General features: G+C 38.8%; 1 protein-coding gene across 3 annotated transcripts in view; it reads right to left on the bottom strand.

Annotated features, from left to right (window-relative positions):
- The window catches only part of SRGAP3 (SLIT-ROBO Rho GTPase activating protein 3), a 268236-nt gene that overhangs the window by 132297 nt on the left and 109467 nt on the right, over positions 1 to 26472 (bottom strand). For all 3 annotated transcript variants that reach the window (XM_074198657.1, XM_074198655.1, XM_074198656.1), the window contains exon 2: positions 20724 to 20916. In XM_074198657.1, the coding sequence (XP_074054758.1) occupies positions 20724 to 20916 (193 nt within the window). The remainder of the gene's footprint in view (positions 1 to 20723; positions 20917 to 26472) is intronic.

The raw sequence follows: 26472 nt of genomic DNA, 5'->3' as shown, positions 1-26472 counted from the left end.
TGAAGCTGAATCTTTCCAGAGAGCAGGTGCCCCTTCTCCCATGACTTACTCTGTGGGCCACAAAGAAAATAGACCAACTCCCCAAGCCCTTCAGTGACATACCTAAGACTGGGCAAACGGGAGAGCAACCTCAGATACCAACCAGACTGGGGAGAAAGTGTATCTCTGACTTGGAGTCTTCACTGCCAATCGTCAAATGAAAGAGGGAGCTGAAGAACTAGGGGCCAAAGGAGATTAGTGCTAAAAAGAAAGGGATAAAGGAAGGGAAGTTAGGCAAAAATATGGATGTCAAGCATAGGGGGCATGTGGTTTGTAGACCCTAGAATTTGCAAAAGTTTCCAAGGTTGGTCAGCTAGACCATGATTTCTTAACCTGGAGTCTATCCACATTTGGATCTCAAAGGATCTGTGAGCTTAGATGGGGGGAAAAAACTACATCTTCATTTTCACTATATTTTAATGAAATTTAGTATTCCTTCTACTATTACTGTACTTCTATTCATGTAAGCAACAAACCACAGTAATATTAGGCTTCACCAACCTATCACAGGAGTCCATGAAATTGTAGAGGCAACCAATAGGTACCGTGGGGTCAGAAAGACTGAAGTTCAAATGCAGCCTCAGATACATACTAGCTGTGTGACCCTGCACAAGTCACTTAACATTTGTTTTCCTTGGTTACCTCAACAGTACAATGAGGATAACACCTCTTTTCCAGAGTTGTTATGAGAATCAAATGGGATAACATTTATAAATCACTTAGAACTATATACTATGTAAATGGTAGCAATTGTTATTGCCATTATTATTACAAAAGGTTAGGAACTGTTCTAGATGGAACACTCTTTCCAGTGGAAGGATAGGCTGACCAGAGGATGAGAGGGAGGGCAGTGACCTTTGCCTGTCCTCATAAAGGTCAATTTAATCTTTCCTGATCCTCGATTTCCCTACAACAGGCCTAGCATTTAGGGGAAGACACAATAATTTGACAAGTAACTGCCATTAATTATCTGAGTGACCTTTGGCAAATCATGTAAACTCACTGGACCACTTCTATCCAATAAACTAGGTGACTTCCAGGGTCCTTTCTCACTCTAACATTTTATTCTATCATCCATAATAATTCTTCCTTGCTTTTGTTCATCTTCTAATTTATGCCTTGGAAATCCTCGTGCCCATAAAAGAGTCAATAAACAAACCAATAGTGACTGAACATCTATTATGTGCTAAAGCACAGTGGAAAATTAAAAGTATACATCACTATCTCTACCCAAAAGGAGGTTACAATCAAATATTAGTCTGATGACAATAATAATGATATCATTTAACTTTTATATAGTGCTTTTTTGTTAGGTTTTTGCAAGGCAAACAGGATGAAGTGGCTTGCCCAAGGCCACACAGCTAGGTAATTATTAAGTGTCTGAGACCGGATTTGAACCCAGGTACTCCTGACTGCAAGGCCGGTGCTCTATCCACTATGCCACCTAGCCGCCCCTTAGATAGTGTTTTAAATTTTGCAGCATGCTTTACATATAATTAATTTATTTTATTTTATTATTTAATTTTATCCTGGGAGATAAGTACTTTTATTATCTCCATTTCATACAAAAGGAAACTGAGGCAGAGGTTAAGTGACAAATAGTGAGTATCTGAGACCATATTTGAATCCACATCTTCCTGACTCCAAGCCTGTTGTTCTAACCACTGCAGGCCCAATAGACATGTTAAAAATACAACATAACAAACGATGAAAGTCTAAATTTTGAATTAGGTTTATAAGTTGTGGAAGATGAGAGAAGAGGGAGAACAGTGTGCCCTTTGGAGTAGTTGGAGAGGTTTCCTGGAGGAAGCAGAGTATGACCTGAATCCAAATGGATAGGACTGTGTGTTCCCCATATCAAGGCTACTTTACAGAAAGGACTCAGTCAATGAATATTAACTGAATGATCAGATAAGAGTAAGAGAGTAAAAAAGAAATAGTTGGTTATGAAACAACAATGGCAAAGTCATAGAGGAGGGAGCTTCATCTGCTAGTGAAGACATCAGCTTAACAAGAGAAGATGGTCCAAAAAAAGTAGTATAAATGATAAGACCAGTAGAGTTAGGATTAGGGATGGGTAAGATAAGTAAGGGCACTATCCATCGGTCAATGAGCATTACTTATTATGGGCTTTGCTGGAGATCCAAAGAAAGAACAAAAATAGTTGCTGCCCTCAAGGAGCTTACATTCCAATGGAGGGAAACAGTAGGCACACACACAGAAAAGAATACATACATGATGAATACAGAGTAAATGGGAGGTAATCTAAGTGGAAGAATTACAAGCACCTACATGACAGGGTTGTTTGGAGGCTCAAATGAGATCACAAAGCGCTTTGCAAACCAAAATGTAAGCCACTGTTGTTATTGTTACATAGTGGTGTAATAGAAAAGGGATTGGGATGAGAGCCAGGAGACCTAGGTTGAAGGACAGGTTCCAAGGAAATTACTTTCTCTGTAAAAGTAAAGACACTACTTTTCATAGCCTACCTGAGAGGCAACATGGCAGATGGATAGCGTTGGACAATGGAATCTAAAAGACCTGAATTTGAGTCCTGCTTCAGTTATTTATTAACTATGTGCCGGAGGGTAAGTCAATTAACTTCTCTAAGACTGAGTTTCTTCATCTATAACATGGGGATAATAACAGTATCCACCCACCGGGGTTGTTATGGGGCTTAAATGAGACAATATGAGCCTCAAAAATATAAGCTATTCTGCCTCTGCTAACTACTAACCATATGACTGTGGACAGATAACCCCACCTTTCTGAATATTAGTTGCCTCATCTGTAAAATGGGGATGTTAGTACCTTTGCTTGAAAACCAAATGAGATAAGAACCTTGAAGCACTTTATAAGCTTTAAAGCTCCATCTCAATGTCAATTATAAGTACCTCCAGGGTTTGTATTGATCAAAAGAGAAAATGCGTGTGAAAGCCATTGTAAGCCATAAAGCATTACATAAATACAAGCTATTATCATTTGGTAGTTTATCTTTACATAGTGAATTATGGTTTACAAGCAGGCTTTCACTTCCATTCTCTCATCTGGAAGCGGCACCCCAGAGTAGTGAATGGAATTTGGGTACTGAAATCAGGAAGAGCTTTCTAAAGACACATCCTAGATGTGGGATGTAGATACATCCCTCACCTCTCAGTTACAAAGTCATCGGTTGGGTAACTGAGAGAAGAGGGAATTTGCAGCTGAAAGGACAGTTGGGAGCTTTGATTCCACCCACAACTAATGGAACTCCTGCCAAGGTAATTCCCTATACCAATGCAGATAGATATCTTGTCTTATGATCTTAAGAGACCTTGCTTGAGAACAGCTAGGACTATCACATCGTTTCAGTCATATCTGACTCTTTGTGATCCCATTTGGGGTTTTCTTGGCAAAGATACTGGAGCAATTTGCCATTTTCTTCTCCAGCTCATTTTACAGATGAGGAAACTGAAGGAAACAGCATCAATAATTTGCCCAGGGTCACACCACTAGTGTCTGAGGCTAGATTTGAACTCAAGAAGATGACTCCTGGCCCAATACCCCATCACAGTGCCAACCACTACCATATGGAGAACTCACACAGGGCAAGCGCTCACAAGGGGGTCAGAAGAAGGGATACTGAGATACCCTGGAGGTCTCATTGAAGAACTTTAGAATTGATTATACAGCATGGGAGACACTGGTCCAGGACCACCCAGCATGGTGTGCCCTCCTCAGTGAGGGGGTTGTGCTCTATGAGGTAGGTGGAATTGAAGCAGATCAAAGGATACATGACATCTGTTAGTTTAGAGCACCCATCTCAGGTGTTCACATGGAACATTTGTGCCCAACCTGTAGTAAAGCATTCTAAGCTTACATTGGTCTGCTCAGCCACAGTTGGACCCAATGTAATTTGTCTCAAACATAGTGATGTCAATTTGGCCTTCTTTGATAATGAAGGACAAGAACCAACCAGGACTATCCTAGGTAGGACATAGTTCTTTTTGACTCCATTGTCAACTCTACCAAAGCCATTAGGCTACAATGCCTCTCTGTAATAGCCTAAGCTCCCCATAGGAAAATGAATTAAAACCATTGCTCTTATCCACTCCTATTTGAACCTCAATTCTCATATATACACAGAGTAAAATTCATTCTAGGCATCACACATCATAGGAATGATCTTGCTGGGTATCAGAACAATCTACACCTCCATCTGTCTAGAAGTCTTCCATCTCTGACTATTGCCAAGTACCTTGCCCAATTCAACATTAAAAAATAAAGAAAACATACATGGTGACTTTCTGGTGAGTTCAAATCTAGCTTCAGATACTTACTAGCTGTGTGAGCTGTTCACCTCATGCCCTACAGGTTCACTTCTTCCCTGGCTTCCCCTGCCTACAAGCCAAATATTTTCCATTAGACACAGATCTCTTCTCTGTCCTCTGCACTAGCTATTTAATGTTCCCAATTCTCAGCACATGTATGTTCTTTGATACTGTTCTTTCCCTCAATACCCACCATCTTGTTATATCTTGTCTGAGGTCTACTCTTTCCATTCCTTGGCACCATTTGCCTTCTTAGTCTTCAGAATAAGCTAAACCTCAAAAAGAGGTCTAGTCCTTTCAATTCCCTTTCTTTACTTCTCACATCTCCAAAATTAGCTGGGGATTTCTTCTCTTCATTTCTATGTTTTTTTTTCAACAAATTAGAAATGAGAAATTCCTTTGCATTCCTCTCCCACATTAGTAGTCTTCCAATTCCCTCCCTCACCTGCCTCTTTCTTTTTTCGAAAAGTTCAGTTTATGTGGACTTAACACAGTACATGGAACTTAATAAATCTTTGCTGATTCACTCACACACTTGAGAATTCTCATCAATACAATGAACAAACATTATTCCAGAGAAGCAATGATGAAGCTTGCTTAGAGAAGTGATGGACTCAAGATTTAGAATGAGACAAACATCCTCCAACACAATCTACATGGGAATTTTTTTTTGCTTGACTATGTATATTTGATGCAAAGGATTTGTTTTTCTTTTCTGACAGGAGATAGTGCTAGTGTGGAAGGAAGGAAGGAAGGAAGGAAGGAAGGAAGGAAGGAAGGAAGGAAGGAAGGAAGGAAGGAAGGGAGGGAGGGAGGGAGGAAGGAAGGAAGGAAGGAAGGAAGTCATATTGTATAATCTTTTTTTTTTTAATTGAGAGAAAAGAACAGAAGGAAGGCCTGAAAGAAAGCCAGTCATGCAGGAGAACTTTGAAAACTACAGGTTGATTTTATTATATGCATGAAATAAAAGCCAGTTGGATACAATAGAGTCATGTTTCATATAAAATCCTTTTCTGTTCTATTATATATATGTATATATATGCAAATGCCCATCCCATGTTGTATTTAAGTTCCAAAAAAAGTTTAATTTTTTTTAAAAAGAAAGTTCCTGCCCCCCCAACCTTTGCAAATTCATTTCTTTCCAAAGTCTTTTTGCCCAGACACCTCTTCTTTCTTTCCTTTAGTGAGTGAAGGAGGAGTACATTTAGATGCATTAGCAGCTGGTTCTCAACTATTATTAATACTAAGAGCTCTTTATGGCTACAAAGTGCTTCTCCATCCATCATCTCATTTACTCCTCTCAACAATTGCGAGGCAGAGAGTGCAAATATTAATAATGGCTCACATTTATGTAAAAGGGGTACGTCCATTCAGACACATCTTCCATGATGTCTAAATCTGAGGAAGAGTCACTCACTGGGCAAGGTTTTCCAGGATTTTATTTCCCATGAGATCAAATTCCTACCATACAGAATAATTGTAGCAGAAGGCACAGATCATGACTGGTAGAGTTTTTTCAATTGGGGGTGGAATGGGAGAGGGACTCTGTGGGGTGAGTCTACAATGGCATCATCCACAAGCCCAAGTATTCTCAGTTTGTCTCTGAGGCCCACATTGCAAAGGCAAAGAACAACTAAGCTTTCCTGAGGTGGCAAGAGCCATCAAAAGAGAATGGAGAGGGCGGCTAGGTGGCGTAGTGGATAAGCACCAGCCTTGGAGTCGGGAGTACCTGGGTTCAAATCCAGTCTCAGACACTTAATAATTACCTAGCTGTGTGGCCTTGGGCAAGCCACTTAACCCCATCTGCCTTGCAAAAAAACCTAAAAAAAAAAGAGAGAGAGAATGGAGAGTCTCATAATACATGGGTAAAAGTAGCCAGCTTATATCTGGATATGCCAGAGGCTTTGTTACACCTCTTCCAGACCCATAACAGGATTTTTTGCCCAGATTTTCCCTGGTGGAGCAATCTTTTCTGACAAGAACACCTGATCTCATTCTCTTCCCAGAGAAAAAGAAAATGACTTTTCCCCAATTAGGGGTCATAAGTCTTGGGATTGCTGTTTTCTCAGGCTTCTCTGGTGGGAATTGTAGATGAGTTCAGTCATTTGGGGAATAAGGACCAGTGATGCTTCTAATGTCTTAAATATTGTCACTGTTCTTTGCCTCAATTTCTATTGACAAGCATATGTCTGGAGAGCTGGACAGGAGTGGAGATTCCTTTCTCCTATGAGGATGGGAATATGATGTGCTCTCAACCTGCATATATACTTCATAAATGTTAACCCAAGTCTGTGTAATGTTTATGGTATCTATGGAGCTAATACTAGTTGGTACTGGGAGACTTCTTATCTAATACTTTAAGATTTGCAGTACATTTTCTCCAAAGTGACCCTCTGAGGTAAGTACTACAAAAATGATTTCCCTCATCTTATAGATGGACAAATCTGTGATGAAGTGACTTGCCCATGGTTATAAATCTAGTAGGTATCTGAAGTAGGATCTGAACTCAAGTACCAATTCTACAGCCATCATGTTTTCTATAATATTATACCTACAATTGAAAAAATGAGGTTCAACAGAGGAGAGGTGGCTTTCCCAAGGTCAACCAGATAGCAAATCAGAATTGTAACCCAGGTTTTGATGATTTCAACCCCAGAACTCTCCCTATTTTATCACATTTCCCAAATGATGGACACCATGTATGGATCATTCTTACCCAGGATAGCTAGGATGAACATCATGCCATTTGTTTTACCTCTGAACATCCTCCATGCCCATAGCTCCATCTCTTGCTACTGCAAAGGGTGTGGCAATCCATTGCTCTATGGTTCCATTTGCAATCCTCATCACTGCCTAGGCCAAAACTCCTTTCTCTGGGCATCATTCCATTGTGTGTAGTCTAGGTCTACCACATCCCTCAATTAAATGGTAAGCTCTTTGCACACATAAACTGTCTCACTTTTGTCTATGTTCCCAGAACCTTATACAGCGTCTGGTATATTGTTGGAGCTTAATAAATGCTTGCTGATTGATTCAAAACTAGATAACCTACCATTTGTATTTGACTTGGAAATACATTTTATGATGGAAGTCTGAGAGATCAGAGGATTTAGGAGGGTCAGGAAGGGGGAAATGAGAAGATTTACCTTCTTAATTATGCTGATAAAATGAAATTGTAATTCCCGAAAATACAATTGCTGACAGCAAGAAGAGGTTTCCGGAATACATGAGGAAGAGAAGAAGGTCAGTGTGGGATAAAGCTGGCCCTGCAGTCTATAAGGGAGCTAATGTACATGATGATAAAAGCTTATTACATTTGCCTTTCCCTTTCACGTCCTCCTAGTCCTCCTTTGCTCTTCTGCCCCATAGAAATTTTGCCTTTCTTAGCTTTCTTCTCTCTCCTTTCCTCCTTGTTCTCATTAATTCTCCATCTTCCTACAGTAAGAGATCTGTCCTTTCTCTCAGCACAATGGGCAGCCAGAGAAGTGATCTTCTTTCCCTCAGAAATTTCAAAATAGTGGGCGCTCGTCTCCACAGATCTCTGTGGTCTCCCTCTCTGCATCTGGAAAGACTAGCTAGTCTCTATTCCCATACTCTTGAGTTACTTATCCTTTGACCACTGGGAACTAGACTTACCACTCTGAACTCTGTATTTCTCCCTTCCCCAACCTTCAGCCTTACCCTCACCTTCCTTTGCTGATGAGAAAGCAATGATTTCCAATAGGCAGCCCCATAGCACAGAAAGATATTTTTCCCCCTAAGGTGCAAAAACTGATTTGAGATGTCTATCCACACTATTAGCCCATATAGCCATCGCCACCACCACTAATGGCTTCTCTTCTGTCACTTCTTTTCCCCTTTAAGGCTAGCATGGCTTACCTGTGTAGACATGGATCTCAACCCTAAACTCCAGAGCTGTCAGATGATTTTATAGATTTACTGGAAAGGGGAAGCAGAAAGGGAAAGGATTGGTCCTGAGTTCTGAACCCATTAAGAGATCAACAAGCCTTTTTTAAAATAGCTCTATGGGTCAGGCATTGCACTAGAGGCTGAATATATATAGTTAATGAAACAGACCCTCCTCCTGAGACACTCATACCTCACACAGAGAAAACCATGTACACATATACAAAATAAATATGAGATAATTGATAGGGGGCAGTAATAGCTGGAGGATTTGGGGAGGATTCATATAGAAAGTGGTGCTTGAACCAGAATTATGAAGGAAACTAGATATTCTAAGAGGCAGAAATGAGGAGGAAGTACATTTCAGCCATGGGGCCATCTTGTTGTTTAGTCTTAGAGTTTTCCCAAAGAATGCAGTGGCATTCTAACAACTGGTCGGTATAATTACTAGTTAATGAAGGAAACAAAAAGGGGAAAGGTATCAATGGCCATTCAGGGATAAAGGGACAGCAGGAAAAATCTATTCCATCAAAAGCTTCTCTTTCAGAAATTTTTCCTGCAACTATGGAGCCATAAGTAGAATCAAAAGCTAAGGCAGGAATTCCCTGTGAGAGCACTTCTGATAGGTGGCCAAACCACATCTGTTGAACCTCTGCTCAGCTGTCAAAGTGATTTTCCTAAAGCTCAGATCTGACCCTATCACCATCCTTCTCCTCATTTAATACATTCATACTCAAATTCAATAAACTCCAGTGGCTCCCTATTACCTCCAAGATAAAATATAAAAAGCTCTAGTTGGCTTTGTTTTTAAATTTCATTTATTTTTTCTAATTACTACATGCAAAGGTAGTTATCTACATTCATCCATGTGCAAGCTTTTGACTTCCACCCTCCCTTCCCTCCCCCACCTCCATGGTAGCAAACAGTCTTATATAGTCTGTGAACCCTTCTCAACTTGGCTCCTTCCTACCTTTCCAGCCTTCTTATACTTTACCTCATCCCTACCACCATGATACCCTCTGATTCAGAAGCATTATTCTTCTGGCTTATTCCTCATTATCTGACACTCCATCTTCCAGCTAGGCTGTAGCCCATGCCTAGAATTCTCTCCCTCTATTTCCTGGCTCCTTGACTTCCTTCCTGTCCTAGGGAAAATATCACTTGGAAGAAGAAATTTTCCTGATCCTACTGACGCCGGGGCCTCTCCTCTGTTGATTACCTCCAATTTATCTTGCATATGTAATGTTTGTACATTGTTCTTTGCCTGCTGTCTCTCCATTAGACTGGGAGCTCCTTCAGGGCAGGGATTGTCTTCTGCCTTTTTCTGTATCCCCCAGGTCTAGGGGACTATACTAGGGGTTAATTAAATGCTTGCTGTCTGCCTGAACACTTCCAGTGACAGAGGCCTCTATCCCAATGAACCTATTCAAAGGAATAATCTAGGCATTTTAGTGGATACCATACCGACATCCAGGGTGAGACTCACCTAGGAGAATAATAGGACATTGCCCCACGGCCCTAAGATAGAGTTCTTGGAGGTAGCTCTCTCCATTGTTCAATTTTCAATGTGAGCATTATACCTCAATAAACAGCAAATGCTTCAAATTAGGACTCAATTTGCTGTTTTATTGACTATATTTAGACTTAAGAAAGTTATGGATGACAGCAGTGAAGATTAGACTTAAAAATGTGTCCCAGGAGGTGTCTAGGTGGTACAGTGGTAAGGAGTCAGGAGGATCTGAGTTCAAATCCAACCTCAGACACTTGACCCTTACTATCTGGTTGACCTTGGGCAAATCACTTAAACCTGATTTCCTCACACCCAATCATCCTGATTCATATCCCAGATAGCTCTGGAGGAGGAAGTGAGGCTGGTGATTTAACACAGCACCCCCTCACTCAAATACAAAGCGTATACTTATCATGGTCTTCTTTGAGAATGAAGGACAAGCAACAATAACCCTCCTCCCTCATCCCTCCACCTCCACTTGAAGAGACAGTTGTTAAACATAGACTGCCATGCCTCTGCCCAAAAGGCTGCCTATACTTTTCATACCTCCCTGGTTCAGGGCAACTTTCATTCAGTGATTTTCAGGTTAAACCAAAATCTGCTTAAGGTAAATAAATGCAAGCTCAGTTAAGCCTTGCTTAGAAAATGTCAATGGATGTTTTTCCAGTATTCGGGAGACCTAAATTGGCCTTAAGGAAGACTATAAACATTTATCAGCCTACAAAATCAATTCATTGGGTACTTCCCTTTTACTCCTCCTCCCCCTAAGCAATAAAAACACTTTTCTTGCTTTTTCAAAGCTTTGTGGCACATGAGTAAGTGGTCTAGTGCCTAAAAGGTTTACAAATTAGAGGAGATAATCAGAGGACAACTGGAGAAGAACCAGTACTGACCTGTTGAAGAATGAAAGAAGTAGGAGGCCCTGAACCTCAGACCACTATAACCCATGGCCTGGAATCATGGGAATGGGCCAGTGTATAGCGCAAGGGATGTGTAATCCTATCCATATTTGACCCATCTCACATATAAAGATTAAATTATGAAACTTGAGTTGTACCAAGAGATATAAAGTCCACTATACTTAGCCCTGGTCGTCAGGGCTAAAGACCTCAGATAGGGATCATGTTCAGTTCTGGCTGTACTATTTTAGGAAGGATATTCATAAACTGGAGAGGATCCAGATGAGAGTCTCCAGGATGGAAATAAACTGAGATCTTATGTATTAGCATCAGCTGTAGGAACTGAAGATGTTTAGCATGAAGAAGGGAAGTGTCAATGGAAACATGGTAATATGATGGACTTTTCACATGGAAGTGGGACTAGACTTTTTCTGGTTGGCCCCAGAAGATAGAATTAGAATCAGGTGGCAAAGATGGAAACTGAGACTTGATGAAAGGGAAACTTCTCAACCATTCTACAAAGGGGAATGGGCTGTCTCAGTGTGTTAAATAGGGGCTTCCCTTCCTCCTAATGTCTTCAAGTCAAGGTTGGATGACTATTTACTAAGGACATTAATTTCTCATTGAATTAAAAGGGTCTCTGAGGTTTTTCTTCCACCTTTGAAGCAGTGATCTTGAGGAGGGTGGAGATAAGTAGAGGAAATGAGGTTCATCACCTTGAGCTCCAGAAGGATCCTTAGTTGGGAGAGGCAACCCAACAGAGTATATAATAACATGCCAGATTTGGAGGTAGGATCCTAGGGTTGTAGGGTTAAAGCTGGAAAACAAAGCAAAAATCATCCTTCACCTCCGGAATCTTATATTCTAATTGGGGGGGGGCAATGTATAAATGCATGTTTATAGAAAAAGTAGATCCTAAGAGGCACCCTCACCAAGATGCTATGAAGACAAAGATGACAAAGGGAAAAGTGGCTTGGAAAGAATTCTACACTATAAAACCCTGAGATGATGTGGTAGGGTTTTGGTCCAAATGTGGGATTTCATTGGTGTAAGGAACTCCTGGTGTAGAAACTTCCTCCATCAGTGCAATTTATAATCCTGACAAGTCGCATAGGGCACTGAACTATTAAGCAACTTACCTGGGGTCAGTTGGAGTCACAAAGAAGGGAGATTTGAAGCCAGATCTTCCTGACTCTGCAACCAGCCTTCTACAAATGACAATTCACACTTGAAATCCTACAGATAGTTGACATCCTTTCTTTCCAAGTTAAATTTATCATAAGAATAACCTGGGCAAATAAGCAGCAAATGTACAGAACTTTTCAAACCTTGTATCCATTTATAAATACTATTATTGTTATTATTATTATTATTTCAGGTGTCAATGCATTCATATCAATGATGATGTTAACCCAGCAGGATAATGTGGCATTACCCTATGTCCTAAAGAGATATCTATGGTTTCCTTCCTTCTTTCACCAACTCCAGGTGGGAGTGGGGATGGGGAGAACAACTGTGGCCTATCATCCTTGGCACCTCAGCAACAATTCTGTCTTCATGGGCATAAGTCTGATCTGTCACAGACATAATCCCTAAAAATAAAAACTCATAATCCAATCTCTTCAAAATCAAGTTAGAGTAAATCACATTCCTTCCCTCCCTATTTTCCTTCTTTCTGTCAATATTTCCTTCATTCTATCTATCTATCCATCCTTCATTCTATCTTTTCTTCCTTCTTTCTTTCCTTTTTTCATTCCATCCCTTCTGTCTTTCCTTCCTTTTCCCTCCTTCCTTCATTTTCCTTTTCTTCTTTCATTCCATCTCTCCTTCCTACTCTTCTTCCTTTTTTATTTTTCCTACTTCCCTCCCTTTCTTTTTTCAGACCGCTCATCTCTAAAATGAGGACCATAAAAATTGTCCACTGCCTCCTAAAGATGCTGTGAGAATCCTGTGCAGCAAATATAGGCTATTATTTTTATTTCTTAAAAATGGGAAGTTTTGTAACGAAACAGAAAGTCCCAAAGTCAAGAAATCAAATCGGGGTTTTGGTCTGAGTTCTACTACAAACCAGTTGTAACACCCTGGGGGAGCAATTTCTTTTCTAGGGGTTCAGTTTCCTCATTGATAACATGAGGAGAGGTGGACAGCATGATTTTGAAAGGTCCTTCTCATTCTAAAATTTGTAGTCATTTGTCAAGAGAATACAGAAAAACATGAAAAATGACCTCTGTCCTCAAGTGCCTTACAGAGTAGTCAGAAGCAAGACACATCGCATGAGTAGGTAACCTAACCAGTTCATCTCCAATAAGTATAAAAGGAATAATACAGCAGAGAAAGGCTATGAGTTCAGTGGAGGGAGTGGTCACCTTTGGGCTGGTCACCAACATATCAGACAACTCTCCATGTATTCTCCACCCTCAAGATTAAAAAGACAGTTGGCATCCAAAGGCCCACGCTGGACTCTTGACTGAGCAGCCCTTACCCTCTGGGCCCTGACTCTGAATTAGCATCATGCAGTGGGCCTTCTCTAGCTGTACAAACCTGGAATGGACTTCTAATTAGACATTCACAGGATGTCACAGAGCCCATTTTGCCCATCTGCCAGATGCTGCTCCCATTCCATCTGGCGACCAAAACTAATGAACCCACAAGGAGCTGGCTGAGCTCATTAATGGTTGCAGGATGGGCTAGGGACTCCCTCCTGTCCTCCCTCTCTCCCCCCTCCCACTCTACAACTTCCCTATCTTTACTTCCTTTCTCTGCACCCCCCCCACTTGATCTTGTTCAATCAAAAGATACCTAATTTGCTGGGTGAACAATAAAGTTTTATCTACAATTAAGTGGGAAAACTGCCAAATCCTTCCCCCCATTCCCTGCTCCCCATTTTCACCTAGGTCCCTGGTCATGGAGAAAGTCTGGGGGTTGCTGGCTCTGGAGATAATCCCTTCTGGGATTAGAATGACCCTAGAGGTCAACAGCTCCAAGTCAAAACTAAACTAGAAAGAAAGGGGAAAATGCATGCATAGAGGTGGGAAAGATTTTGAATTTGCTTCTCTAATTCAATCTTTAAAATGATCTCAAATGCTTTTTAAATGAACCAAAGTTTCCTCGGCTAGAGTCAGATTGTAACTGGAAAACTTTTGTATTCGTGGCAAATTCAACTGAGATAGACAAGAAGAGACCTGAGACACTACCCCATGTGAAGGAGGTATGAAAAGATGCAGATGTTCATGGGTACAGAAGAGAAGCTTACCTGAGTCTGGGGGGTAAGGAGGGGTGGAGGGAGATACTATTTGGGTAGGTTCATATTTCAATTATGCTAATAATTATATAATATGTTATGGTTGCTATGCTGCTAAAAGAAATTTCAACTCCATCAGCACACTATAAATTTCAGTGCTGTGCAGCCCTAGCCAACTCTATTCTAGTTATAGCTCTGGCCAGAGACAATAAGGACTAAAGCCTTGAGAGAATACGGCAGAGAATTGCAAAAGAATTTCCCTGAGAGTCAAGTAAACCTTTTGCTACTTTCCAAAGCAGCTTCCTCAATTCTCATTCAGTCACTGAATATTGCTTACCCAGTTCCAAGATTACCACAAAATTTCTATCTCATATATGAAAGGGGAGGGGTGAAAATTTTCTTTTAATTCAATTAGGGTTGAGAGAGAGGAGGGAAACTATACCATGAAATTACAAGAAAAAGTAATGGATAATATTATTATAATATAGAATATAACACCATCATGAGAGACCACATATTATAGGGCATTAGATTAGGAAGACCTGGGTTCAAATCCTGATTCTTATTCTTACTAGTTCTGGAATCCTGGGCAAGTCATTAAATTTCTCAGTTCACAGGCCACTCTCTAAGCCAATACATTGTAGAGCTTCTGCATCTGAATCCTCAGAGAAAGCTTCTCACTGGGGTTCCCTTCAGCTCCATTCAGATTGATAGTAGTAGTAGTAGTAGTAGTAGTAGAAATATATTATTATTATTATTATTATTATTATTATTATTATTATTATATAGAAGTTAAAACCACCAAGTTTACAAAGATATGAAGATCTTTTTCAGAGAACCTTGTCTCAACCTACACTGAGAAATTCCACATTCAGGACCTCTGCCTTACCCCACACACACACACACAGAAGGGCTCTATGCCTAAATCCAAGGCAGTCTTCTCCCTCCTAACCCCACAACTCCATGATAAATTCTTCAGCAACAAAGTGTTAATTAGTCTTCTGGAGCTACAGCATCACAGACCCACAGAAGTTGAAAGAATTCATCTAGTACAGTTTCTTTTTTTCCCATTCTTTTTAAATAGTTTAATGATTTATTTATTTTCATATTGCCACCAGGAGGAATGAAGGGGGGGGGGAGTGGAGCACAGAGTTTCGTAATCTGGGGGCCACAGACACCTCCTGCTCAGTCAAAGTTTCTCAGAATAGATTTCGGGGAGTCCCTGAACTTGAATGGAAAAAACAATCTCATTTTATTTTAACTAATCTCTAATTGAAATTTGTCGTTTTCTTCAATTATGAATTTAATAAAAAAGAAAATATTATTCTGGGAGTCCAAAGTCACAAAACAGGTTTAAAACTGCTGAACTAGTCCAAGTTATATATAAAAAGAATCCTTCTATGACATACAGGGCTAGCCTCCACTTGAAAAATGATGATAATGTTGTCCTCATTCTTGAAAAAGACCATGATATTAGGGGAGGGGATGCCATGACAAACAAGTAAATTGGATTTGAGTGAGGGAAGTACTGAACTAAATCACCAGCCTTGCTTTCTCTTCCAGAGCCATCTGGATCCAGTGGCCAGATATGAATTAGAAAAACTGGAGGTAGCCCTGGATACAAGACAACCAGGATTAAATGACTTGCCCGAGATCACACAGCTAGTAGGTATCTGAGACCAGATTCTAAGGTCCTCCTGACTACAGTGTTGGTGCCCTATCCTCTGTACCACCTAGTTGCCTAAAATATCCAAGTAAGGAAAACCATGTACTCTGATGGGCAGTCCATTCTATTTTTGGATGATTCTAACTATGAAGGTTTTTCTGACATAAAGCCTGAATCTGGTTCTTTTCAGCTTCCATCCACTTTTCCTGTCAGTGACCTCTGGGGCCAAATAGAACAAGTGAAATCCACCTGACAGCTCTTTCAAATGCTTGAAGACAATTATCATATCCCTACCTCAACCCCCTTCCCAGTTATACATCTCCAGTTTCCTGGGAAGTTGATTTTTCAGATCCAGGTATAAGTCTTAACATTTATCCTTACTGAATTTCATCTTAGATCTAATACAACATTCTAGCTACTTAAGATCTCTTCAGAGCTTGACTCTTCCAATGTGTCAGCTATTCGCTCCCAGCTTTGTATACTCTGCAAAGGTGATGATTATGCCATCTATGGCTTTATCCAAGTCACTGATAAAAATATGAAATATCACAGGACCATACAAACCTCCAGAATATCAGTTGGAGGCCTCTTGACAATGAACATGTCTTTGATCCAGACATCCAATCCCTTCTCAATCCATTAAATTACATGTATCACCTATTCTCCATCTTCTCCACAAGAATAGTTTATTTTATCCAAAGCTTTCCTAAAATGCAGATTAAACTTTAACCACAATACTCCATATCAAGCAGAATATTAACCATGCCAGAAATGGAAATGAAGTTAGTCTGGCATGACCTGTCCTTGATGAAGCCAGACTGGTTATTTGTAACTACCACTTCCCTTTCTAGACATTCATCAGACAAATCTTTAATGATCTTTTCTAGAATTTTCTGAGAAATTGAAATTAAGCTCATTGATTTGCATAGCCTGTTCTCTTCCCTTTTTTTTTGAATATGCCTTTCTCCAACCTTGTTGGACCTCTCCTATTCCCTATGATTTTCCAAATCTCATTGACAGCGCTATTAATGACATATGCATATACCATTACCATGCCTGTATCCCAAAGAGATCACAAAAAGGGGAGAAAGACCTACATGTACAAAAATATTTTAGCAGCTCTTTTCGTAATGACAAAGACCTAGAAATGATGGGATGTTCGTCAATTGGGGAATGTCTGGACAAACTGTGGTATATGAAAATAATGGAAAGAAATATGAGCAGGGAGATTTCAGAAAATCCTAGAAAGACTTATGTGAACTGATGGTCAGTGAAGTGAGCAGAATCAAGAGATCATTGTACACATTAACAGCAACACTGAATGATCAACTATGATAAACTTAGTTCTCCGCAGTACAATAATGTAGAAAATTCTAACAGACTTGTGATGAAAAATGCCATCCACACTCAGAGAAAGAACTAAGTTGTCTGAATGCAGACCAAAGCATACTATTTTCACTTTTTTAAAAATTGATTTTGTTTTTTCTTTCTCATGATTTTTCTCCTTTGGTTCTGTTTCTTTTTTTTCACAATATGACTAATGTGAAAGTTCAACATGATTGTACATTTATAACCTATATCAGATTACTCACTGTCATAAGGTGGGAGGTAAAAAAAAAATGGAACTCAAAATCTTACAGAAAAGGAATGCTGAAAAAAAGTATCTTTTCAGGAGGAAATAAGGAGAAAATTATTAAGGAGAAAATAAAAAATTAAAAAAAGAAAATAATAATAATAATAATGACACTGGATATGTTGAACTGGTGAATTGAAATCCTCAAGACAACTAGGTGTTCCCTTAAGTCTCCTTAAGGGAGGCAACTTAGAGGCAACTAGGTGTCATTAGACTAGAGTCAAGAAGACCTAAGTTCAAATGTGATCTCAGATGGCACTAGCTGTGATTCTGAGCAATTCATTTAACCTCTGCCTGCCTCAGTTTTTTTCATCTGTAAAATGTGAATAGTAACAACACCTACTTCTCTGCCAGGGTTGTTGTGAAGTTGTGAGGAGATAATATTTGAAAAGCACTTAACTTAGAGATTAGCACATAGTAGGTGCTTAATAATTATTTTTCCTTCCATAGGTATTACCTCCCTATTAATAATAACACTAATAAGAATAGTCAACATTTACATAAAACTTTAGGGTTTGCAAAACATTTTGTGTCTATTATCTCATTGTATCCTCACAGTAACCTGAGGAGGTATATGTGATTATTGTGTCCTTTTTACAGATAAGAAAATCGAGGCCCAGAAGCAAGGTTAAGTGACTCACCCAAGGTTCAAATCCAACACCCTTTGCCCTGTGTCATCTAGCTGACAACTCTCTTTTCCTGTCTAGTGCACAGCCGCTTTTAAGGAAATTACTTCATTTCATTTTACCTTTTTGTCTCCCAACAGCTAACATAGTGTCTGCCACATAGGTAGAATTTTAAAAATACTTGTTTAACCAACTTGAATGCTGGGCACTGTGGGATATATAGGAAGAATAAAAACTGAGGTCTCTGCCTTTACAGAGTTGACAGTTTTGCTAGAGAGAAAATTCAGCATAAATGAAACCATAAGAAGTCCAGATGTGAATTAAGACCAAAAAACTCTAAGGACCCTAGGCAAGCAAAGGAGAAGGGTTCAAGGTGGAAGCAACTGAAGACAGGATGAGACCAGACCAAAAGGATGAGACACAGACAATGCAATGACCTAAAACTTGATGGGGGGGACGGGGCGGAAGGAGAGAAGTCACCCTGACCCTGTGGTTGAGGGCCGGTCAATGGAGAGAGGAAGAGGGAAGGAGAGGAAATTCTAGGCAGGGTGACTGAAAGAAAGAGAATGAATTAGAAGGGGGAGAGTAATTACAGTGAGGAACTCCAAGGATAAATACAGCAAGACTGTGGTTAGCAGCATCCTGCCTACACATCTAGGAGTGGGGAGGGGGCAGAAGCCAAAAGGCTTTGCTTCTACAGTTCTCAAACCCTGACAACTTGGTGTCCAAACCAGATGATGCTAAGTAGAGAAGGCAGGAACAGAAGCTCAGCACCCAGGCCAGGGACTCAAGATGGTTTCTTCACAGTCAAAATGAAATAGAGTTGGGCTCTTCTGAAAAGTGGAGAGGAATCAATCTGCAAGTTTTTATCAAGTACCCAGGATGGCACTGGGAATACATTGTAAAGAATGAAACAATCCCTACTGGCAAAAAGCTTACATTTGAATGGAATAACATTGAGCCTTTGGGGGGGGAAAGCTCTTAAAGAATCAATTCTTAATTATGTAACTCCAAAATAAATATATTTAAAATACCAGATAAAGGCAATAACTAGAATTTCTAAAGTGTTTTAAGGTTAGCAAAGCACCTAACCAATAAAAATTTATTTTATCCTCAAAACAACCTTAGGAAGTAGGTGATTTTTATTATCCCTGTTTTAAAGATGAAGAAACTGAGGCACATCAAGATTAAATGACTTACCTAGGCTCATACCATTAATTCTATGTTAGAGGCTAGATTCAAACTCAAGTCTTCCCAACTCCAGGTCTCGTATTCTATCTAGTTAACTGTTTCCATTGGTCCTATCTGTGACACTTATTAGTCCTGTGACTCTTAGCAAGTCAGATATCTCTGATTATTTACCTCATAGGATGGATGATAGGACCATAGATTTAGAGCTGAAGGGACCTTAGAACCCATCTGGTCCAATCTCTTCCTTTTACAAATAAGGAAACTGAGGCACTGAGGGGTTGAAAGATTTAGCTAAAAATCACAAATCTTTGCTAGATTTGTCTGAGGCTGAACAACCTAAGTCTTCCTGGATCCAAGTTCAATGCCCTATTTACCATATCATGCCATTTCTTTCAACTTCATAGAGTTGCTTTGCAGAAAATACTATAAGTATGAATTAGAAATACCAATATTAGACTTATACCCCAGCAAAATTATTAGATAAACATTTCCCCTCATATACCAAAATATTTGTAGGATTATTTTTTATAATATCAAAGAATTGGAAACAAAGTCAATTTCCATTGGTTGAGGAATGGCTAAATAAATTATGGTATATGAATGTGATGGAATAGTGCTGTGTTGTAAGAAATGATGTGAGTGATAAAGCCAGAGAAGCATGGAAATATCTCTATCAACTGATACAGAATGAAGTAAGCAGAATCAAGAAAACAATATAAATAATGCTTATGATAATATAAATGGAAAGAAAAACCACAAAATAAAAAGTGAATTCTGTAGAATTATAAAGAAGAAGAATGGCTGGAAAGAAGATATATGAGAATATACTCCCAAATCCCTTTTAAAAGGTAAAAATCCACAGATATGTCACAACACCCATATTTTCAGGCTATCAATGAACCAATCCATTATGCTGATTTTTTTCTTTTCTTGCCTTTAAAAAATTGTGTGTTATATGAGATGGCCTTCTGGGATGGGGAGGGATATTGGACAAAATTATAGTGATGTTAAAAAAATCAAAATATATAAATAAAAACATTTTCTTTTTTAAAAAAAAGTACTATCTGAATGTGAGCTGCTAGCAATAGGCAGCTAGATGGCGCAATGGGTAAAGCTCCAGCTCTAAAGTCAGGAGGACTTGAGTTCAAATGTAGCCTCAGATACTTGCTAGCTGTGTGACCTTGGACAAGTCACTTAACTCTGATTGTTCCACATCCAGGGCCATCTCCTGTCATTTTAATTCATATCTGGCCACTAGACCTGGATGGCTCTGGAGGAAAAAGTGAGACTGATGACTTGGCACTGATATCCCCTCACTCAAATCCAATTCACTTGCTTGTCTTGGCATCATCTCTGATGTCATGGTCTTCTTTGAGAATGAAGGACAACATTACTAGCAATAATAACCTTAATAGTGGTGTCTAGTCCAACCCATTTACCTTAAAGAAGAGTAAGCAGAGGCCACAACTGGTGATGCATCCAAGATATAAATAAGTGAACTCTTTTTTTTTTGTATAGTAATTTTTAGTACATGCTAGAAAATCATGAACACTTATTTAATAATATCTAGATCTTGCTAGAGGCCATAATATAAGTGAGTTCCTAACTCTACCCTTTTGAGGTCACACAGAAAGTCAAAGAGGCTTGGTATCTCCAAGGAAAACCAACTCAACCACAAGGTCAGAGACATCAATGGGCTTACTTGAACTGATGTTCTCGGGAACTGCGGATCTTGGAGGAGAAACGCTCTGCCAGTTTCTCCAGGCTGCGGGAATACTCAAGCTCAATCTCTGCCTTCCTTCGGAAAAACTCCTGGAGGTCTTGCAGCAGTTGCAGCCTGGACTCGGACTGCTGTTCCAAACATTTAAACTGTTCAACCAACTGAGTCCGTATTTCTGCAGGCAAAGCAAGATAGAGGGATGTTAGGCTAGTGTAAAGGAGCTATAGGCCCTGTTTGGTTAGACATTTTTCTGCCTTCCCTTCAAATATTTCAAGACAGCTATCATTCCTCCTCAAAAGAAGTCTCTTCTCCAGGCTAAGTATTCCCAGTTTCTTCCATCATTCTTCAAATGACATGTTTCCCAGACCCTTGACCATTCCAGTAGCTCCCTCTGGATGCATTTATTCAAATCCTCCTTAAAAGATTCAAATCATCTGGACCAGAGACCAGATATTGTACCTTATACTTCATTCATTCTCCCAATGCTTTACACAAAACTAAGCCCATATAAGACCCTCCATAAATATTTCTTGAATCAATGTTATAATGAGAGCTCAGTAATCAGGGCTTCACCAGGAAGTATCAAATTTAGAGAGCATTCACAGAATTTGCTACAGCAGCTCCAAACAAAGCTCATTATCTAGATAACAAGAATAAAACTTCTGCTTTCTCCCCTTCCTCAGCTTTTTGCCAGTGACCTGGGGTTTTATTTCCCCACCACATGGACATAGTACAATCCTTACTCCCAATGGACATTTTTTTTGTTCTTCTTGCCCCAGGCATAGTTTATTGGTACTTTGCCCTAAGCCTAAAAATTTCTAATTAAAGCTCCATTTGAAAATAAATTGATGTTTTGAATTTCTAGAATATCAGGAAAAATCTTGACCATAATACCAAAAGGCCTCCCATTGATGAGCCAATCAAATGCCAGATATCATTATTATTATTATTTATTATTAATTAATACCACTACTATTATCACTATGATCATTACTTCTACTACTGTTCCCATTGTAGCTTTCAAATTGAGGATGGTGCTCTGTCTATGGGAAAGGCTATAAGAATCCCATAGTACAGGCATGGCTTCTAACCTTTAACCTTTTGGAAGCAAATATGAAACAAATGCAAAGGGGACAAGGCTTTGTGAATACTAGATAAGATTTTAAGATTGTCTGAATGCTCCCATTCATTCAAGACCTTGAGTTTCAATTGTAATATATGCAACTTGACTTATCACAAAATAAATACTAACTTGACCAGAAAGCAGAATTTTCTACCACTAAAAATATAACTGCTTATAAAAAGTCCCTTCAAAGAAATATCCCCCATTCTGCATCTTCTTGTATTTTGTATCCTTAACAGTTGCCCATCTAGCCTAGTTCTGATCAGAGGACATCTTGTTGTGCCTGCCTTTATGGAATGAATACATTACTGAAACAAAGGGGACTTAGATAGCTAATGGTTCTTAGGAGAAATCACACCTGACAAGGTTTTAGAGTGAAAGATACATGTGGGATAAATGTCAACAATGGGTGGAGAATCATAAGCTGTTAAGGCTTCTAGAAACCTGAAGAATCAACTAAGCCAACCCTATAATAGGTGACTGAGAAAAGTCAGAGAGGCAATATGGTTGAGTGGAAAGAGAATTACCAGGGAGTCAAGTGAATTCAAATCCTGCCTGATATATACTAGCTCTGTGACCATGGATAAACATTTGACTTCTCATGCTCTCATATCTCTAAGACTATAAATTACAGAATGGTTGTTGACCTGCATTGGTAGATGGACTTCCCCATCATGGAATTCCTTACAAGTGATGTGAGAGATAGAGAGACTAAGATGATTTAAAAACATCCAGTCCCAGTCCTTTGTAGCTGAGACCTACTCAATCATTCCCATTCTTTAATGCTTCTGTCAGGGACCACAAAGCCACCTCTTTAAAAATAACTAAATAATTAATACACATATAAGGTAGATTCAGTGATTATACTCTTAAAAAGGAAAGTCTTAGGGAAGAAGAGACAAAAAGCTCACAGTCTAATTGGGAAGACAACTTGAAAACAACTCAGTAAAAAAAAAAATAAGGATGAGACAAAGATGGATAGAGATCCAAACATGCAGTACCTGGAAGACAGTAAGTTCTTAACTTAATGACTGACCACCATTACAACAGGTGTTATCTGGCCAGGCAGAAGGTAATGGGACTGTCACTTTTTGTGACCCGAATACTCAGTTTCTACTAGGGTAGCCCTAAGATGACAAGAGTTTATTTAAACTACTTCATCCCATTGGTGGTTTGCATTATGGTCATATATTGATTCAGAAAGAAAAATCCCAGTTTTTCATTACATAGGTTATTATTAAACTACCCTGTTCCCATAAAATAGAGGGGGATGTAAATTAAATGGAAGATGGATTTTATTCTGATCTCTGCTTAGCTTCACATGGTTAGTTCTGGTCCAATGTTGCTATAACCATTATTGCCAGCAACACCATCATGCTCATAGCCAGCAATACTATAACATTTTAAAGTTTCAAGCTGCTTCAGTAGACTCTGAGTCCCTGGACAGTAGGACTCTTTTTTGCCTTTCTTCATATCTCCAGCAGTTAGAACAGTTAATAGGTGCTTGATAAATGATGATTGACTAATTATGTCTTAATATGGCATTTTAATGTTTGGAAAGAACTTTTCTCATTTGATCCTTATAACAATCCTGGGATCTAGATATCATTATATACCATTTCAAAGATGAAGAAACTGAGGCAAAAAGAAGTGAAATGACTTGCCCAAGATCATGTAACTAAGAAATACCTGAATCAGGATTCAAACCCAAGTCTACCTGACTCTAAGTTCAGGGATCTATCTACTTCACCAGGCTGCTTCTGAATATATGGTATGCCATCCAACATAACATGTCACCTTTTTCCATAGCATAGCTAAAAAAGCCCTGGATTCAGAATACAAAGACCTGACTTTGCTACTTATTAACAATGTAATCTTGGGCAATTCATTTCCCTTTCCTCAGTTTCCTTTTCTATTAAAAGAAAGAATATATTAGGTGACCTCCAATGTCCCTTCCAATTAAGTTCTACCACCTAAGCCTATCATGATGCAAATGGATAAGCTTCAAAGAAGAGTAGGCATATGTAACTCTCAGATTTTGCCTAGGACCCACAAAGGTCTAGTCTTAGTTCTGTTATTTCTCCACTTTCTCAGAATATCCTTCCACCCCCAATGGAAGTCAACAACTAATGGTGCCACCCTTCCTTCTTCATTCTCTGTCCCTCCCAGCAGAAGTCAATGTGACCTAACCAAATGTGCTCATAACCACAATTACTGAAGAAAGAACTAAAGATGAGTGACCTCCAATTTTTCAATGTTTTTTTCTTGTTTTAATTTTGCCCTTTTATCATAACTATCAACAATTATAAATATCTTAATGTACAAAGAATAAAGAACCCTATAAGAAAGGAAACTGACACATTCAGTTTCTTCAAGTGTGTATGTGTACAGTAAACATAGCAAATGCACAGCATAGATATAGATAATTAGATAATATAATATTGAATAATATATGCATCTAGTAAATAATATGCTTAGATATATATTTAGATATGTATCTAATAGATAATATATCAGATAATAATGCATTTAGACATGTATTTAATAGATAATGCATTTAGACATGTGTATCCAGAAGATATATAGCTATTAAAGATTTTATATATGTATGATTAATAGATTGTACATTATTAGAAATAATATATTTATATACATGTATCTAGTAGATCTGATTCATATATAATAGATACACAAAAGAAAACCAAAAAGTATAGAAGCATGCATAAAACAGCAATTTTGTTACAACCATGTAAGAGTGGATATATGTTTACATATATCAAATATTTTTAATTGAACAAAATAGTGAAACAAAACTGCTTTGTACCTACTTCTAGACTTTTTTGTTTTCTTCAGTGCATTTACAAATGTTTTATTAATGCCTTTTTTGTATCTGTCACTTACTAATAAAGTATTATCATCCACCCTAAGAGAAGCCTTTTTGTGTGAAAAATAAATATGTAATCCAGAGAAACAAATCAATACATGGATCACATCTGAGAATATTTCATCCTGCATCTCAAGTCCATTATCTCCATCAAGACAGAAGTGATGTTTTGCCCTCTATATCTTGAAGTAGCTATTGTGTTTGCCTTTGATGGGAGTTTCAGAGAATCTTTCAAAAGCTGTTTTCATTTATATTACTCCCATTCTTATTATGCAAATTTTTCCTCTGTTTCTACTTATTTCTCTTTCAGTTCATAGAAGTCTTCCTATGTTTCTCTGAAACCATCATATTTTTCATTTGTTATGAAACCATGCTGTTCTAGATTCCCTATGATTCCATGACATTCACATACCACCCTTCTGTATAATAAATTTGTTTATATGTTGTCTCTTCTCCTCCACCTTCATTAGACTATGAGCTCCTTGAAAGCAGGGACTGTCTCTTGTTTTTCTTGGCATCTCCAGAGCTTTTAAAAAGCTTTATTGATCTGACCAGCAGTTTCTTCAGTCACTGGTACCTATTTCATCTCTAGCTCTTTGCTTCTACAAAAAATTCTGCTATAAGTATTCTTGCATATATTCCCTTCTTTTCTTAATGTGTGGGATAAATGCTAATAATAGTGTCACTGGGCCAAAGGGGAGATCCAATTTAGTCATGGTAGGGTTATAGTTCCAATGGGTTTTTCACAGTGGTTAAATCTACTCCCAGTTCTACCAACAATCTATCAATGTGGCTATTTTCTCACAACCTTTATAACAATTGTTACTTTCTTCTTTTTCCGTCTCTGCCAATCTGCTGTATACAAAGGGGAATCTCAGAATTGTTTTAATTTGTATTTCTAATTGTTATTGATTTGGGGAATTTTTTTCTTATGGGCTTCCCCTACTTCTCTGTTAAGTCAGGAAGAACTCTCTGTCCCCAAATTTATCTATAGTGTTATTTATAGTTAGCTAGGACTCAAAGGCCCTTAGCCCCAGAGTGCCAATAGGAACCTCCTCTCTCCCCTCATCTATCCTCTCCAGTTGCCTTCCTCTCTGCAACAGCTGATATTCCCAAGTCTCATAGTGCAGGCTTAAGAGTTAGAAATACCAAGGTTAAAATACTGCCTTAGACATGGCACTTAGCAAATCTTTTTTTTTCTTTCTGAGCCTCAGTTTTCCTGTATATGAAATGGAGATAATATCTGTAGCACTAATCCACAAGGATTGTTGAGAAGCCCAATCCAATGAGGTAGAATGGATAAAGTACTTGACAAATCTTAAAGAGTTATATAAATGTCAGTTATTAATATCCTTTGAATGGAAAGTGTGGCTGTACTGAAAAGTACAGAGAAAAATGTGGCCTCTATTCAAGCCTTTACTTTACCTTCACAGCTTTCCCAGAGTTCAGATGACAAAGTAAGAGAACTTACTTGGAAAGGCTATAGAAAAAGGATAGTGTGCTAAAGAAATTGTAAGTGTAATCTATTATTTAATTCACTTATTCCTTCTACAACCAAAGGACTAGTACTACATAGAGGTCAAAGGCAGATATCCCAACTCTCCCTGCTCTCCACCAGGCCCTGGGGTCTGAGTCCCAGAGAATTCTCTCCACTAGCTTGGTCTTGGGAATGCTAGCTAGGGCTATGGTAGGAAAGGCAACTAAGCTGTTCCCACGGTTCAGCA

The sequence above is a fragment of the Macrotis lagotis genome, chromosome 8 (genome assembly GCF_037893015.1).
Source record: "Macrotis lagotis isolate mMagLag1 chromosome 8, bilby.v1.9.chrom.fasta, whole genome shotgun sequence".
NCBI classification, from domain to species: domain Eukaryota; kingdom Metazoa; phylum Chordata; class Mammalia; order Peramelemorphia; family Peramelidae; genus Macrotis; species Macrotis lagotis.
Note: the sequence above shows the minus strand (reverse complement) of the source record. Positions and strands in the feature narration are given on the sequence as shown.